Source organism: Coccinella septempunctata, chromosome 4 (genome assembly GCF_907165205.1).
Source record: "Coccinella septempunctata chromosome 4, icCocSept1.1, whole genome shotgun sequence".
NCBI classification, from domain to species: domain Eukaryota; kingdom Metazoa; phylum Arthropoda; class Insecta; order Coleoptera; family Coccinellidae; genus Coccinella; species Coccinella septempunctata.
Window position 1 is genome coordinate 17,837,407 of NC_058192.1, and position 14,103 is coordinate 17,851,509.

The following is a 14,103-nucleotide window of genomic DNA, read 5'->3' on the forward strand; positions in this document are numbered from 1 at the left end:
TTCGTCGACTTCAAAGAAGAGGTATTCCACTTTGAAATATATTCACACTTCGTCCTTGACCTTTCGTGAATTTCAACAGGGGGACTACAATGCTGATACAGGAAAAATTTCTGTTGATGGGGAAGGGCTCTATAATCAGCATTCTTCTGTCAATACAAATAAATTTCTCGCCACCGAGTCAACCGAAGATAAAAAAGAGGCGGATTATTTGATTTGCAGAAATGTGAACCCTAATAACTACTTTTTAGGGTTGCGGAGTATAGACTTCGATACTTAAAATATAGTTGTGATTATTGTCAATTATTTCCCAGATCATGCCATGCCAGATAATGGCACCTTAAAAGGGTAGAACTTATAGATACCTATTGTTGTCACATATGTAGAATAATTTTCTTGTACTCAGGGTTGTTTACATCGCTACATGACGTAAGACAGTCGCTTCCCAGGATTCTTCTCTCAGTCCTTCAGCTTGTTATTTATGAAAATTTTGACGCGATATTATAAAGTCAGATGGAACTAGATGAGATCTTTATAATAAGGAAATTGTACTTTTATCTGTTAATGAGTTACAGCTATTTAGATAAAAAAAAGCTGAGAAGATTACCTGCGAATTGATTCAAAAAAAATTACTCTTAAGGGGAAGTAATAGCTCACGAATCTCCATGCAAAAACGGCATTCACTTGTTCCAATTTACGCTTTCAATTTCTTACGTGAAGCCTTGATTTTTTTTTCAAACTAAAGTTAAAGGACGTCTTGATGTCACCCCGTCTCTTTTTTTTCAATTCAGTTGTTTTTTTATGAGAAAAAAAAACTTGAACTTAAGTGTCAATAAAACTTGTTTTCACATTCATTTTTCCATAATTCGATAAAAATAGTCATTTATTGTACGCATTTAGGTGTGTAAACAATAAATAGTCATGTTAAATAACCTATTTATTATGATGCAAATCTTTCAGCCAGTGTGGCCCAATTTGTACCAATTTCGTATTTCACTTAGTCAAGTTATCAAAACAAAACTTATAAATACATAAATACTTCTGTACAACAACAACAAGAAAACATTAAAAATTGTCAACGGATCCTCCTCAATCTAAGTCTGATAGGTTCGGAGGGTGCAGCAATCATTTTCATCACCATGTGGACATCATTTGTATTACATAGGTCTAGATGGAAATTTTCCACCAGTCGTAAAAGCATCAAGTGAAGCTCGTATTCGGCCAGCTTCTTGCCCACGCAAGACCTGGACCCCATGGCAAAAGGTAAACTAGCCTGTTTCGTCACCATACTCTTATTCGCCCTATCCCAACGTTCTGGAATAAATTCCAGGGGGTTCTCGAAGTACTTCTCGTTTCTTCCCGTGCTGTATATCGACATGATTATCAAGGAATTCTCTGGTATTTTGTACCCAGAAATTTGAGACTCGTGGGGCAAGAACCTAGTTAGGAACGGTGCCACGGGATAGAGCCTCAGAGTTTCTTTCAAAACGTGCTTGGTGTAGTTTGACCCTGGGTTAGTCAGTTCACTCCGGATTTTATCCTGAAAAGAAATAATCTTCTTAGACAAGAGTGACAAGACACATCTAGACATTCAAGGAAGTGGTTGCAGAAAATAATTTTATATGACTTATATCATTTTATGATTTGAGGCTCTTAAGAGTTTTAATTCTTTTCTTACATTACTTTGCTATTTTTTTATATTTCGTTAAACGTCGATTTTATTTTTCTCATATTTTTTATGAGCATTTGTGCATAATATAAAACTTTTTGTTGACCAAAACAATCAATCAAAAGGTCCATTCATTTTCTGGCTAAAAAGGTCGACCGCCCCCCACCCCCTCTAATAACAAATTTCAGTCAATCTGCTCTCATCAGATGTCGACATGCAATTTACAAATTTTATGAATAATGCAAACCTTCATGATAGTCTGAATTCTTTATGAAATTTTCTTCCTTCCGTGATAGAAAATTCTCAAAATTTAATGTTTGTAATTTGGACGGAAGTCACCTATTAAATATCCATATTTGTGAAGGGTATCGGGTCTTTAGGAAAGACTATCCACAATCCAAAATTAAGGCTTTATATATGGAAATGAAGACAAAAACTTTTGAATTATCCCATTCTGAATTTTTTTTTACTTCGTTCGACATAGATTTCATTTGTCTCCTGTTTTTCATGAGCATTTGTGCATAATATAGAACTTTTCTTTTTTTTCAAGAAAATATACAGGGTGTATTTGAATAGCAAAATGGAAAAATGTAAGGGCTGATTACTTGTCAAAAAATATCGTGGATCTTTCATATAATATTCTTGTTTGAGCAGTGCCTGCTTAGAAAGAGTCCCCTAAAGATGGAAATTTTATTTTTTTCTAAACAACAAGAAACTGACAGAAATGAAATATTTTTTTCGAGAAGTCAATCAAAAATAGGTTGGTGGCCACCCCTGAAATTTGTTACACAAGAAACTTTTTTCCTCATTCATATTGTACCATTGAAAAATCAATCAATTTATACTCATATAGTCATTTGCAGCCTGTATATTGTTTATCAGTTTCATTTTTGTTGAAACCATGATCAATATATTTCAATGAATTTCATTTAAAATATTATTCGTTGTGAAAACTCAAAATAGAATATCATAATTTTTTTACTTATTATTATTATTATTCCTCCAAGGAGAGAAACTCCATTCAAAAACAATTCGTTTCACTTATTATTTTTTTTTCTAGGTTTGAATAAAAATATGAGAATCTTCAGTTTAATATTAGGTACATTTATGACAACAGCGAAATTTTGCTCGTTTGATAGGGTAGTACAAATGTAATAACGAGTAAGAATCAAAATGAAAATTTCCTTGCCTTATCGCAAAGAAAAGAATCCCGTTATTGTTCTTGGAGATTCTATGTGAAATAATAATTTAAAGAAAGGAAACTGCAAATGAACATGAAATTTTTTCCACACCATTGAAAGAAAATCAGGCATTCTCGTTTTGAAATCAAGTCCATATTGGTTTATTTTCTGTAGGTTCTGTCTTCTGTAAACCTAAGAAGTTTGTAGAAACACCTTTTCTGCTGCTACTTTTTTAATAATGAAGTGGTTATCAATCTGTATATGAAAAATAAACTCCATGCGGAATTCTTCGGTTGGCTGCTGTTGGCGCTTTTGAATTCCGACTTTAGTTCACGAACTTTTTCTAAAATTCTGAATTATTTCCATTCAGAAAATACATTTTTTCAATCTTATTTTTTTTCGTCATGAAGAGTAAAGACATATCTTTATTTGACCTGAGATAACCGAGAATGATTCAACCTTGAAAACAAGAGATACCTACATAAATTTGTCGAATGAAATTCAAACGCATCACCAAAATCCTCAGTTGACTACCGTAATATGATATGGACATAGACGTAACATCAGAATGGCAAAAAAAGTTTAGCCTTGAATGAATATGAATATCTCTTTCCTTTCAACCATACACGAAAACATTCATATGCCGAATATTGGAATTTTTCAAATCAATTTTCACTTTGATCCACCCTCCAACTATATCAGAAAGATAATCATTTTGGTAGATGCAATAGGATTATCTACAAATTATGTTTAAACCTTCATTATTCTCAACACATTTAGTAATACAGGGTTAGAACTATTCAGAGAGGGGCTACAGGGATATCGAAAACCGTTAGAAATACAGGGTAGCTTAAATTACGAAAAAGTTGTGTTATTCAAGGATGAGTGGGTGGGTGTAAACAGTTCCCAAATATCTCTGATGGTTCCTGAGATATCTCGAAAAAACTGAACTTAAGATATAGGTGTACATACTCATTATTTTTCTTACCTGCACATGCTTGTTTTTTGACACCAAGTATAGAATCCACTGCATTGTGTAGGCAGTTGTATCTCCTGCGGCCAAAAACAAATCTGCCACAATGGCGTTTATACGCTCCACGTGAACATTGTGATCCCTCATTCTCCTCAACAAACCGTTACCATATCCACATTCTTCAGTCAATGTGTCCAAGATTTGCTCAGCACCAGTTAATGCCTCCGACATAGCAGTTTCGAAAATTTTCCACCTACTCAGCCCAAGTTTCTCAGCCCACTCTGCGTTTATCATCTCGAGTTTCATCGTTGTCTCGAATACTAACTGCACTGTGTCTGTCAGCTCGTTCACTAGCGTATTAATGTTAGTCTTATACTTCTTGTAAGTATCTGCACCTAACAACACACTTACTAGTACCTCAAGAAAAGCTTTGTACAGTTCACGGTCCAACGTTTCAACTGTAATGACATTCCCTTTCAAATCTTCCACGAAATTCGTGATGACAGCATCAGCAGCCTCTTCCATCCATGTTAAATCTCCTTTGAGCAACAAGTTGTTCATAATTCTCCTATGTTCCAACCATTCTGGACCGTTCATGAAGAACAACCCCCTAGTGTAATTGTGCTTCTTATTATAGACAGTCCACGATTGGGGGATGATGTGGATTGGATGTTTTCCTTCTTGTGAGAAAATGCTTCGAATGGAATCTGGTTCGGCGACGAAAACTCCCGTTATGGGACCCAGCCTTTCACGGTATATAGGACCCAATTCTCTATGCCTCTTATCGATGTACTCGTGTATATATTTCGATGACCCTGCTGCCAGGATTGCCAATCTTGTACCGATTATCGGTAAACCCCTGGGCGAGGGTATGTCCCGAAAATCACGCACAGCCTCGGAACAGGCTCGTGTGGCGGAAAATATGGCTTCTGTCAAACGTCCGCACACTTTCTTCGTTACGTACATGACGTTTTCTATCTGAACTATCGTTTCTAGCCTGGTAACATCAACTAATATTTCAACAAGTCGTGAGCGTCTCTATTGCTAGGCTCGGATTAGTCATTGACCTTTGTGTTTCATTCCCTCTACCTACTGCCCTACCCCTATGGAATCATTATATACCCCTATGTTATGGTGGGGATGTGCCTACGAAAACCTTCTCATAGACAAAGAAAATTCGAATTAAAATTGTGTGGTCGAATTTTATTCACTAATGGGCGAAGGTGTCCCTTGAGTATGGCAGTCAGTGACGTACGAGCCGAGGTTATCTGTAAGAAAGAGAATACCTTGATGAATTATTGTTTGTTTGAGTGTCGCGATTAAATTATACATGATTTGCTCCGTTTTTCACTTTGATCCATAAGCAGGTAATTGGGTCTAAATATCGAAAATTTTTAAGATCGTGTCTAATTAGCTAAAAGTTGTGTTAGATGTTCTCTTCCACCTCTTCTTCTTCTTCTCTCTCGGGAACCCCCACTTGGGGCTTATCGGCTAACCATAGCTTACCTGTATACCCAGTCTCTTACCCACCTCGCTCTCCAGAAAATATGGTAAATGAAATGATTGATTAGCTAACCTTAAATACAAAGTCACAGAGATACCTATCCAATATCTATTGATTGGCTTTTCAAATTTACCAAATTAAGGAGTATGCAATTAAAAAGAGTGAGTAAAAAAGTTCATTCATTTTCTGGCAAAAAAAGTTGAGGAGGTCATTTGAAAAAAACTCAACCGCCCTCCACCCCCTATCAAAGGTCCAGTGACGTTAAATCAAATTTTAGCCAATCACACATGGTAAATGTCGATATTTGAACCTCGTTTCAAAAGCCGAAACGCAATTTACAAATATTTAGAAATAACGAAAACCTTGATGACTTGATGAATTCATTATGAAATTTTCTCCCCTCCTTGATAGAAAATTCTCAAAATTTTATATTGGTAACTTGCACCGAAGACAACTTTTCAATATCCATACTTTTTTGAAGGATATCGAGTCTTTATCAAAGACTATCCTCAATACAAAATTAAGGCTTTATATATGGAAATAAAGTCAAAAGTTCCCCTTTTTGAAATAACTCATTTTGAGGGAATCATCCAAATGAATAAAAATGAATAAAGTCTGGCTAAACAATTTTTTTCCTCTGCAGTTTCACACCTCACAGAGAACCTTAGGGAGTCTGGGATCAAATTGGTCTTATTTGAATACTAAACCTGAACAATCAATTTTCATTACTCCATGGTGGCAATAAAATGAATAACAAAAAATTATTGTTTTATCAAAACTATTGCACGAATCAAGTTGAGAAAGAATTTGAAAATTTGATCTCGATCATTTTCTACATTTACCGCCTTGTAATTTTACAATAAAAACGGCACTCATTTTCAAGTTGCAATCAATTTTGTTATAGGTTAATATCCGATCTATTTCTTCAAATTGTTACTATTTTTTATCCTCCAATTCTTTTGCAATGATTCAGTTTTTATACAATATATCGTATTCAAATAATTAATTGCTCCTTATTTTTTTATATTATTGAATCAATTTTTTTATTCCTATAGCTCGGCCAAAGTCTGTGAAATTGCATTAAACAATTAATGTATACATTATTCGGTAAAAAATATATTTTCAATACCATTCAGGTCCATTTTTCTCCAGGTCCACTTAATCCACTTCAAGTAACTTAAAAATTCTCACGCAATTTAACTTATCTTCTTTTTTGACATTCAACACATATCACTTGTAATTTCGTCACGTGCTCGATTCAAAATTCTTCACCTTGTATTTCCGCAAAAGTGACTACTTAATATCAATGAATTCGTTATTGTGTAGGCGAGACTACTAAAATCCGTCTTTCGGGCACGTTTCAGCAAATTTATGCTGACTGGAGAATTTATCACTTTGAGGCCTTCTATCATTTTATTCGTATAATTGAATGATAAGCAGCTCATTCATTCGGATAATTTACATATGTAGGTACCCATATTATCATTTCAATTCGCATCATTCATTACCTAATGTTATACGAGGACGTATCAGCAAAAAAACAAAATATTTCCGTACTCCATAGAAATTCTGATGGATATAAAAATGTGTATCAGATAATCAGTGGCGGAGCTAGAATTTTGGCTAAGGGCTGTAGGGAAATTCCACAGGAAAAATAAAAATCATTTATTATTATTAAAACTACAATAAGAGTGGAGGTTGTACGTTATACCTATACAGGGTGAATCTTTGAGTCGTACAAATATTTCAACACTAGATCCTGAGGTCAAAAGAAACACTTTTTTCTTCTAGCATTTTTTCCGAATCGGCTCAGTTTAAAAGATACAGGCTATTGAAAAACCATAAAAAAAATGTTATTTTTAATATTCACAAATAGTTTTTCATTTATTTGACGAATCACAAGATATCACCCACCTCTTCTAGTTTTCTCTTTATGACCATTACTTACCATAAAAATACCAAGAATTCAAGAAACTCAACTCTTGAAACTAAGTTGGACGCTATCTAATCAATATTTTGAACGTTCTGTAAAATAAAAGTATTCTTCATAATATATTTTCTCGCCGTTTTCGAGTAATTTGATGTTCAAAAATTAAAAAGTATCTGTGAAATTTGAAAAATTAGGTACTTTGGCTGAATACAAGTCTGTTTAAAAGAACCACAGATCTGTAGTGCCACAGATTTAGCAACAAATTCTGGAGGTAATTATGTATTCCAGGGGAGACACAGCTCATTATGAAAACTTAAAATGGCTATATCTTTTTATCAGGGCCGAATCGGAAAAAATGATATAGGAAAAAAGTGTTTTTTTTTTGCCCTCGAGAATCTACTGTTAAAATATTTGTACGAGTGAAAGACTCACCCTGCATATACACTCTAGAGTGTAACAAAAAATAAAAAGTATTCTACTAGTATCTGAATAATCTATACTCTAAACATGTCACTTCTCCACCGGTATTGATTCTTGAATGAGTTTATTGAAGAAAACGAATTCAAAATCTACTTATCACAAATATTCGCGAACATTTATGTTTCTCGACATCTAACTTCTCTTAATTGTGGAATGAAAAAAATATTTATAAATATTTCAAAATATTCACACGATATTCTAACAACGAATAAAAAACACATGGTTTCAGTTTATGTATAGGAAATTAGTTCAATTATTGAGAGTTGCCCCATTACAAGAAAAAGTTGAGCAAAAATGCGATCAATCATCATCATTTTGAAATATTTTTTTAGTACAACATTAAAAAACTGAGGATGTAAATTTGTTGGTTATCATGGCTATGGTTATTTAAATTTGGGAAACTATCTTTGAAACTGCAGTAATTTTTTTAATTCGAGTCAATACAAACATTGCTAATGATAAGTCTTCAGGATCGAAATGGCCCTAGCACTTAATGGTCAAAAACTTTTATTTGGTTGCACATATCGGCGAAATTCCTCCATTTATTTAACTAACCATTAATTCTTCAAAAAAGGTATAGTGGTGCAATGTAGAAAAAATTCACCGTTTTCGAGTTACAAGCATTTTTATGGTTGAATATCAAAATATATTTTTGATGAATGTTGTAAGATTTATAAGCTCTTTTCTATTCAAAACCTCTTATTCTTCTAATGCTGCTGTCCTAATATGTCTCCTACCTCCTTCACCTTCTCTTCTTTGTCAAATACTCCCTCAAATGTACTCTAGATATAAAAATATCGAGACAAATTATAGAATCATTTACCAGTTTTAGAAACCATAGCAACAAAAAAGATCTTGCAATATGCATGAAAAAATATTTTGATATTCAATCACAAAAAGCCTTTCAAATCTAAAACGCTGTATGTTTTCGATGATCCACGATATATCTTTTTTGTAGAATTAATGATTAACTAGTATAGCCAGGAGATCCACCTTGTAGGTAGATTCACCTTTACTGGCAGATTCGCCTTTCGTCCGTAGCTCGGGCCTACGGCCCTCGCGATACGCCTTATGTTCGTAGCTCGGGCCTTCGGCCCTCGCTCGATTCCCCTTTTATAAATATCTAGGCCAAAAACGTTTTTTAAAAGCCCGATCGATTTAAGGCACCTCGTTCTGTGATCGCTGCCAAGCCGTCAAAACTGACGTTAACCTTTAAATCACACTCTGACATCGATTGTCAAAGTGCACTTTCACTTAATTTTCTCTGATAATCAATAGAAAATAATTTAATTTTGTGGAATGTCACTCGATTTTTAATAGACGTCAAAAATTTTCAAAATTCTTACGCTTTTTTAGGTAATATCGTTCGGGCTCCGGGAAAAAAAACAGGCCTATTTTAATTTCGGGTTCTTCGAGCTTAGTTCGACACCCATCCCGGCTCTCGAGCTACCGCGGATCTCTCAAGCTAATCAAATCAAATTGGTACCTTTTCGCGAAAATCGTGAATTTCGCGATTTTCTCACGCAATTTTCGGACACTTCTAGACGGGGTAAAAATACGATCTAGGCATTTTCGGAAAGCTCGATTCTTCCTCTAGCGTTCCATTTACCGCTCTACCCGGCCACGCGCCTTCGGCGCTCGCCATTTCAAATTTCCCATACCCTCCACCGACACTTCAACGTGGCAAAAAATTTGATACGATTCAGTGATCATTTTTTATCAACGTTATAGTATTAAATACATAAACGGAGGAATTTTGCCGATATATGTATCTTCAACCAAAAAAAGGTTCTGACCATTAAGTGCCTGGATCAATATAATCATAGCGATGGGAAAAGGTGTTGGAAATAATTCATTACTGATATTTCAAAAAACGGAAATATGGAAGTAGGTACCATTCAGAGGAGGCGTCGAGGTCATAAAAAAAATTGAAACATTCCTGACACATCTTTATATACTTTATTCTTTTATTCAGACCTGCCAGAAAGAGTCACGTAGTACCGGAACATCCTGTATTTGTATGAAATTTCCACTACAAAGAACCGAGTATTTCTGAGGTTTTCGAATTTTCCCTGAAATAATATACAGTTTTACAATGAAGGATTATCAGGATATTATTGTCTGGGTAATCATCCAGTTATTTCAATGATTAATCAACACTTAGAATCCACTCATTTCATAGCAAATGAAAAAAAATGTAGATATTCATAAAATGCTTTCTTTTCAGGTCATTATATCCTAGACGGAGGTAACAGAGTCGAGGTGGTCGCAATAAAAGTTCTCAAAGAGAACGCATCCAAGGAGGCAGAGGACGATTTTCTCAGGGAAGTGGAAATTATGAGCGCCTTCCGCCACCCCAACATCCTTTCGCTACTGGGGGTCGTGCCAAGAGGTGAGATTTGTTTCTTTTTCTTCAACAGCGGCCAGCGACTACGGCTGCAAATAAAGCGAATGCCTTTGAAGGTAGACTATCACATAAAGGTAAATTAATAATTCAAGTCTGATACGAAGAAAAAAGGGGCAAATCGTAGATTTACGATAAGAGTCGAGAAGTTAAAGGGACTCCAGGGGGGAAGATGATTTGTTTGATCTCCTTCGGAGCAACCAAGCATTGAAGTTCAACGAATGAAGGATTACCTGCTTTGGTAATATTCAAAAGGTTGATTCAGTCAATTTGAAGAAATATGGGCATTGACTTTGGATTATTTTGGATCCAACGGAAAAATTATTTATTTATTTATTTTATTTATATATTTACAAAGGAACACAAACGGGTAATCCAATACCCAAAACAGTGTTCACAAATTAACAATACAAAAAAATTAACAAATTAGATTGGAGATTTGAGTTTTGAAAATCCTCAGCCTAATCTCGAAAATCAACAGGCAGAAAATATTTCCATGAGAATCTTAGAACATAGATACATGGAATGGAAAATAAACATTTCAAAGACTTGAGTGAGATAGTTGCTTAGTGTCGCCAATCACAATTGAGACATTTGTTTCGGAGAACAGTGTCACATCAATTTTCAGTTAGAGTAGATAGGAAGTATATAAATTTTTCAATATAACGCCACTGCCTTAGTGTCGCCCTAGACAGAGAAACAACGAATGTGTGTAATACAAAGCATTCGTTTGTCGCACTGAATGTCCATTTCATGTATATATGTTCTAAGTTCTAAGATGAGGATAGATATCATCTGTTAAGCTCGGACAAAAATAATTGACTTCCCAATTCAATTTTTCCCTAACCTCAAGGTTAACTCAATGGGGAATTTTCCTCAATTTAGGTTATCACAGCATATGCAAGTTTAAACTGAATAATTATGAGTTTCATTCATGAATTTTTCAAATGCACCCCGGAAACTATTCAAAATCATTCTTCAAATATAAGGTTTCAAAATTTAAATCGCTTCGTTTCTAGTTTACGATTTGGCAACAGCGCCTATTAAAAAATAAAAAGAATAATGGCTTGTTTATAAAATAATAGCTGTTGATTTACAGCCATCATAAGGCGCGTACTCACCTGGTGAGCCTCAACAGCAACCGGCCCTAAAAATTCCATCAAATTTTACGACCTCGTTCGTCGCAGACTTCATAGACAGCCATCTTTGTGTATCTCATCAAGATAGTGCATTTGTTGTCCTTTATTATCAATGCATATTTCAGTCGAAGTTGCCAACTTGTGCGATAGAAACGAAACGCTTCAAATTTTAAATACCCATTTTAAATTTTCATTTTTTAGTACTTAAAATAATTTTTTTGGGAAACGGTTTAAATGATTATTTCAAAATGTGAAGTTTCAAAGATATTTCATAAAAAATACATCATTTTCGTCAGAAGGAGTATTGCCTATTGGAACGATCTCACTTGAGTATTGAAAATGGTTAACGTTCGAAATATCCACTCCTTATCTATGGTAAGTCCAGTTTATTGTATTTTCCATCGGAAGGGCAAAACTTTTTTTATCAGACCTACATATAATACTTGGAACTGAAGAGCTTGCAAAATCTAAACATTGAAACACCCCATGTTTTGAAGGTTGCAAAATGTAATACACGCGTATCTTCCAGAGACAGCAGCGTAGAGCTGAAAGTGATACATATTCTGAAAGAACAACTCATCTTCTAGTAATATCTCGACCTCAAAGTGTAACCGTTCGGTCGAATTTTTAAATGACCTTACTTTTCTGGAAATTTTCGAAGGTAAATTTTCGACAAGCCTTTATTCCAGAAAAATCATTTTAGAGCTGAAAGTGATACATATTCTGAAAGAACAACTAACTCCCCTATTCTGAATCTCTATTGACCTCAGCGCAACTGTTCGCTCTTGAATAATTTTTAAGTTGCCCTATCTTTTTCAGAATTTTTCGAAGGTCAATTTTCAACACGCGTATCTTCTTGAGCTCGAATCAACATTGTTTCACAAATCTGCATCCTTCCCACGAGATCAGTTCCTTTCAAATATTGTCCAGAATTAAATTTGTCAGGAAGCATCTGATGTTTTTTCAGAATTCTCCTGACTCCTGACGCTGGAACAAGATAATCCTATGTCTCTTTCAGCATCCCCAAGAGAATATTTCAGGTCCGCATGAAGATACGTAACAATTTAAATTTTGATATTTTCGTTATCCATTTTGTTATGAGAGGAACCAAAATGTCCCATGCTATTCATTGTTCTATTGATGGTCTAGGTCGTTCCGGAAATCTCTCAATGAAGAGACTAAAATGTTCTATCAACAACTAGCTAACACTCGCCATGAATAAGAATGAGAGTAATCATTATTCGTGAAATCATCAGGCGTTTTGTAGAAACAATAATTCGAAAATAAACAGTGAATTCAAATGGAAATTAGTGAGAATGAATTTCGAGACAGTGATAAAAATACTTAAAGACATTGTATAATATTGAGACGTTGAGTTGACAGTTCCAGAGTAATGAAAAACACTCAGAAGACATACACAATAAGCAAAACCTACATGAATTTTTGTTATTGTTTCACAATTCAAATGAGAACAAACAGCAATTATTGAAATATAATGTAATATTATCAATGCTTTCCCAAAATATCTTATCGTTGGCAAACAAAGCCTCAAACCTCAACCTCTAAAGTAGTCTAAAGGTATTGTTATATCCCTCATTCAATCATTCAAAAACTGGAACATAATTAGGAATATGAAAATATTAAATAAATCAATCAGGAGTACTCCTGATTGATTTATTCAATAATTTATCCTCTGGTGTGTACAGCCATCCCCATAGTAAATGAAAATATCATCAGAACACGTTTCTCTCTCCAAATAAAAAAGGAAGCCTTCTTAGCATATTCAAAGTTCAATTGAAATGTTGAAATGCAATACATACCTACTAAGAACAAATCTGTAAGAGAAGACAACTCTATATTTAAGTACATACCTCATTCCTTTCCAGAGGGAAATTTGAACCCGATGATGGTCTTCGAGTTCATGACGCACGGGGACCTGGCCGAGTTGCTGCGATCCCAAAAGAAAACTTTTTACGACCCCGAAGAAGAGGAGGTGCCCATTTTATCAGACGCCGACCTGCTCCACATAGCCCTGCAAATAGCCAGGGGTATGAGCTATCTCGCCAACCAGAGGTTCGTCCATCGCGATCTGGCTTGTAGGAACTGCCTGGTGTCTCAGGGGCCGGTGGTTAAAATTGCAGATTTCGGAATGAGTCGAGATGTGTACACGTGCGACTATTACAAGGTAATTTTGGTAAGGTTGTTTTATTACAAGTTTTTGATAGGTAGAAAACACCAAAGAGAATTTTTTCGTTTTGTGGCTAACATTACACACGGAGTCGGCATTATTTTATTCGATACTTTTTATAGTTGTAAACACACCACATTTCTGATCGTCACATAGTGAGCAGTGTTAACACTTAGCAAAGATCTCAACAGCATAACCGAAGAGTAACAGAGTTGTTACTCTTTGTCATAACTGATAACCGATCCTTAAGACTTGTTGGAGTCAGTATTTCGAGGGACTTTCTCTGTCTCAACCACGTGGAGGCATGTGGCTGAAAAGATGCTAGGATTGTGGCTGTTACAAAAATCATACAAAACACCCACACTATTTTCTGACAAGGAATCATCCCTTAAATTATTTCGCCACAATTAATTTACACCCTGTGTATATTTTTTCATGGTTCCTTTTCATCCTCCACTCCATATCCAAAACCCTGCCATGTAGTTCGATACAGAAAGAAACAATTTCATTTTCTTGCTGTAATCGGTAGATAATGAATAATAAGCATGTCAGAAACAGAGATTCTTTTATTTTCATTCCTTTACTCAAAGCTATTATAATTTCGGAGCAAACATTCAATGCCGTTTGTCCACGCATGA

The 14,103-nt window shown here is 34.9% G+C and overlaps 2 protein-coding genes across 4 annotated transcripts in view; one reads left to right on the forward strand and one right to left on the reverse strand.

The window, feature by feature from the left end:
• LOC123310974 (BDNF/NT-3 growth factors receptor-like) overlaps positions 1-14,103 on the forward strand; it is an 86,192-nt gene that overhangs the window by 69,719 nt on the left and 2,370 nt on the right. For 2 of the 3 annotated variants that reach the window (XM_044894701.1, XM_044894703.1), the window contains exons 6-7: positions 9,962-10,126; positions 13,164-13,471. In XM_044894701.1, coding sequence (XP_044750636.1) covers positions 9,962-10,126; positions 13,164-13,471 — 473 coding nt within the window. The remainder of the gene's footprint in view (positions 1-9,961; positions 10,127-13,163; positions 13,472-14,103) is intronic. The other variant, XM_044894702.1, reaches the window with a different exon arrangement.
• Positions 920-6,751, reverse strand: LOC123310975 (cytochrome P450 315a1, mitochondrial). The gene is made up of 3 exons (XM_044894704.1): positions 6,454-6,751; positions 3,836-5,088; positions 920-1,537 (listed from the first exon to the last, which is right to left on the reverse strand). The coding sequence occupies exons 2-3, from the start codon at positions 4,784-4,786 to the stop codon at positions 1,073-1,075; spliced, it is 1,416 nt and encodes a 471-aa protein (XP_044750639.1). The 5' UTR covers positions 4,787-5,088; positions 6,454-6,751; the 3' UTR covers positions 920-1,072.

Bases quoted from the DNA above. Each gene is read 5' to 3' on its own strand.
- LOC123310975 (XM_044894704.1), bottom strand. From the start codon at position 4,786: ATGTACGTAACGAAGAAAGTGTGCGGACGTTTGACAGAAGCCATATTT. The intron at 1,538-3,835 runs GTAAGAAAAATA...ATTTCTTTTCAG, and splicing joins CAAAAAACAAGCATGTGCAG to GATAAAATCCGGAGTGAACT.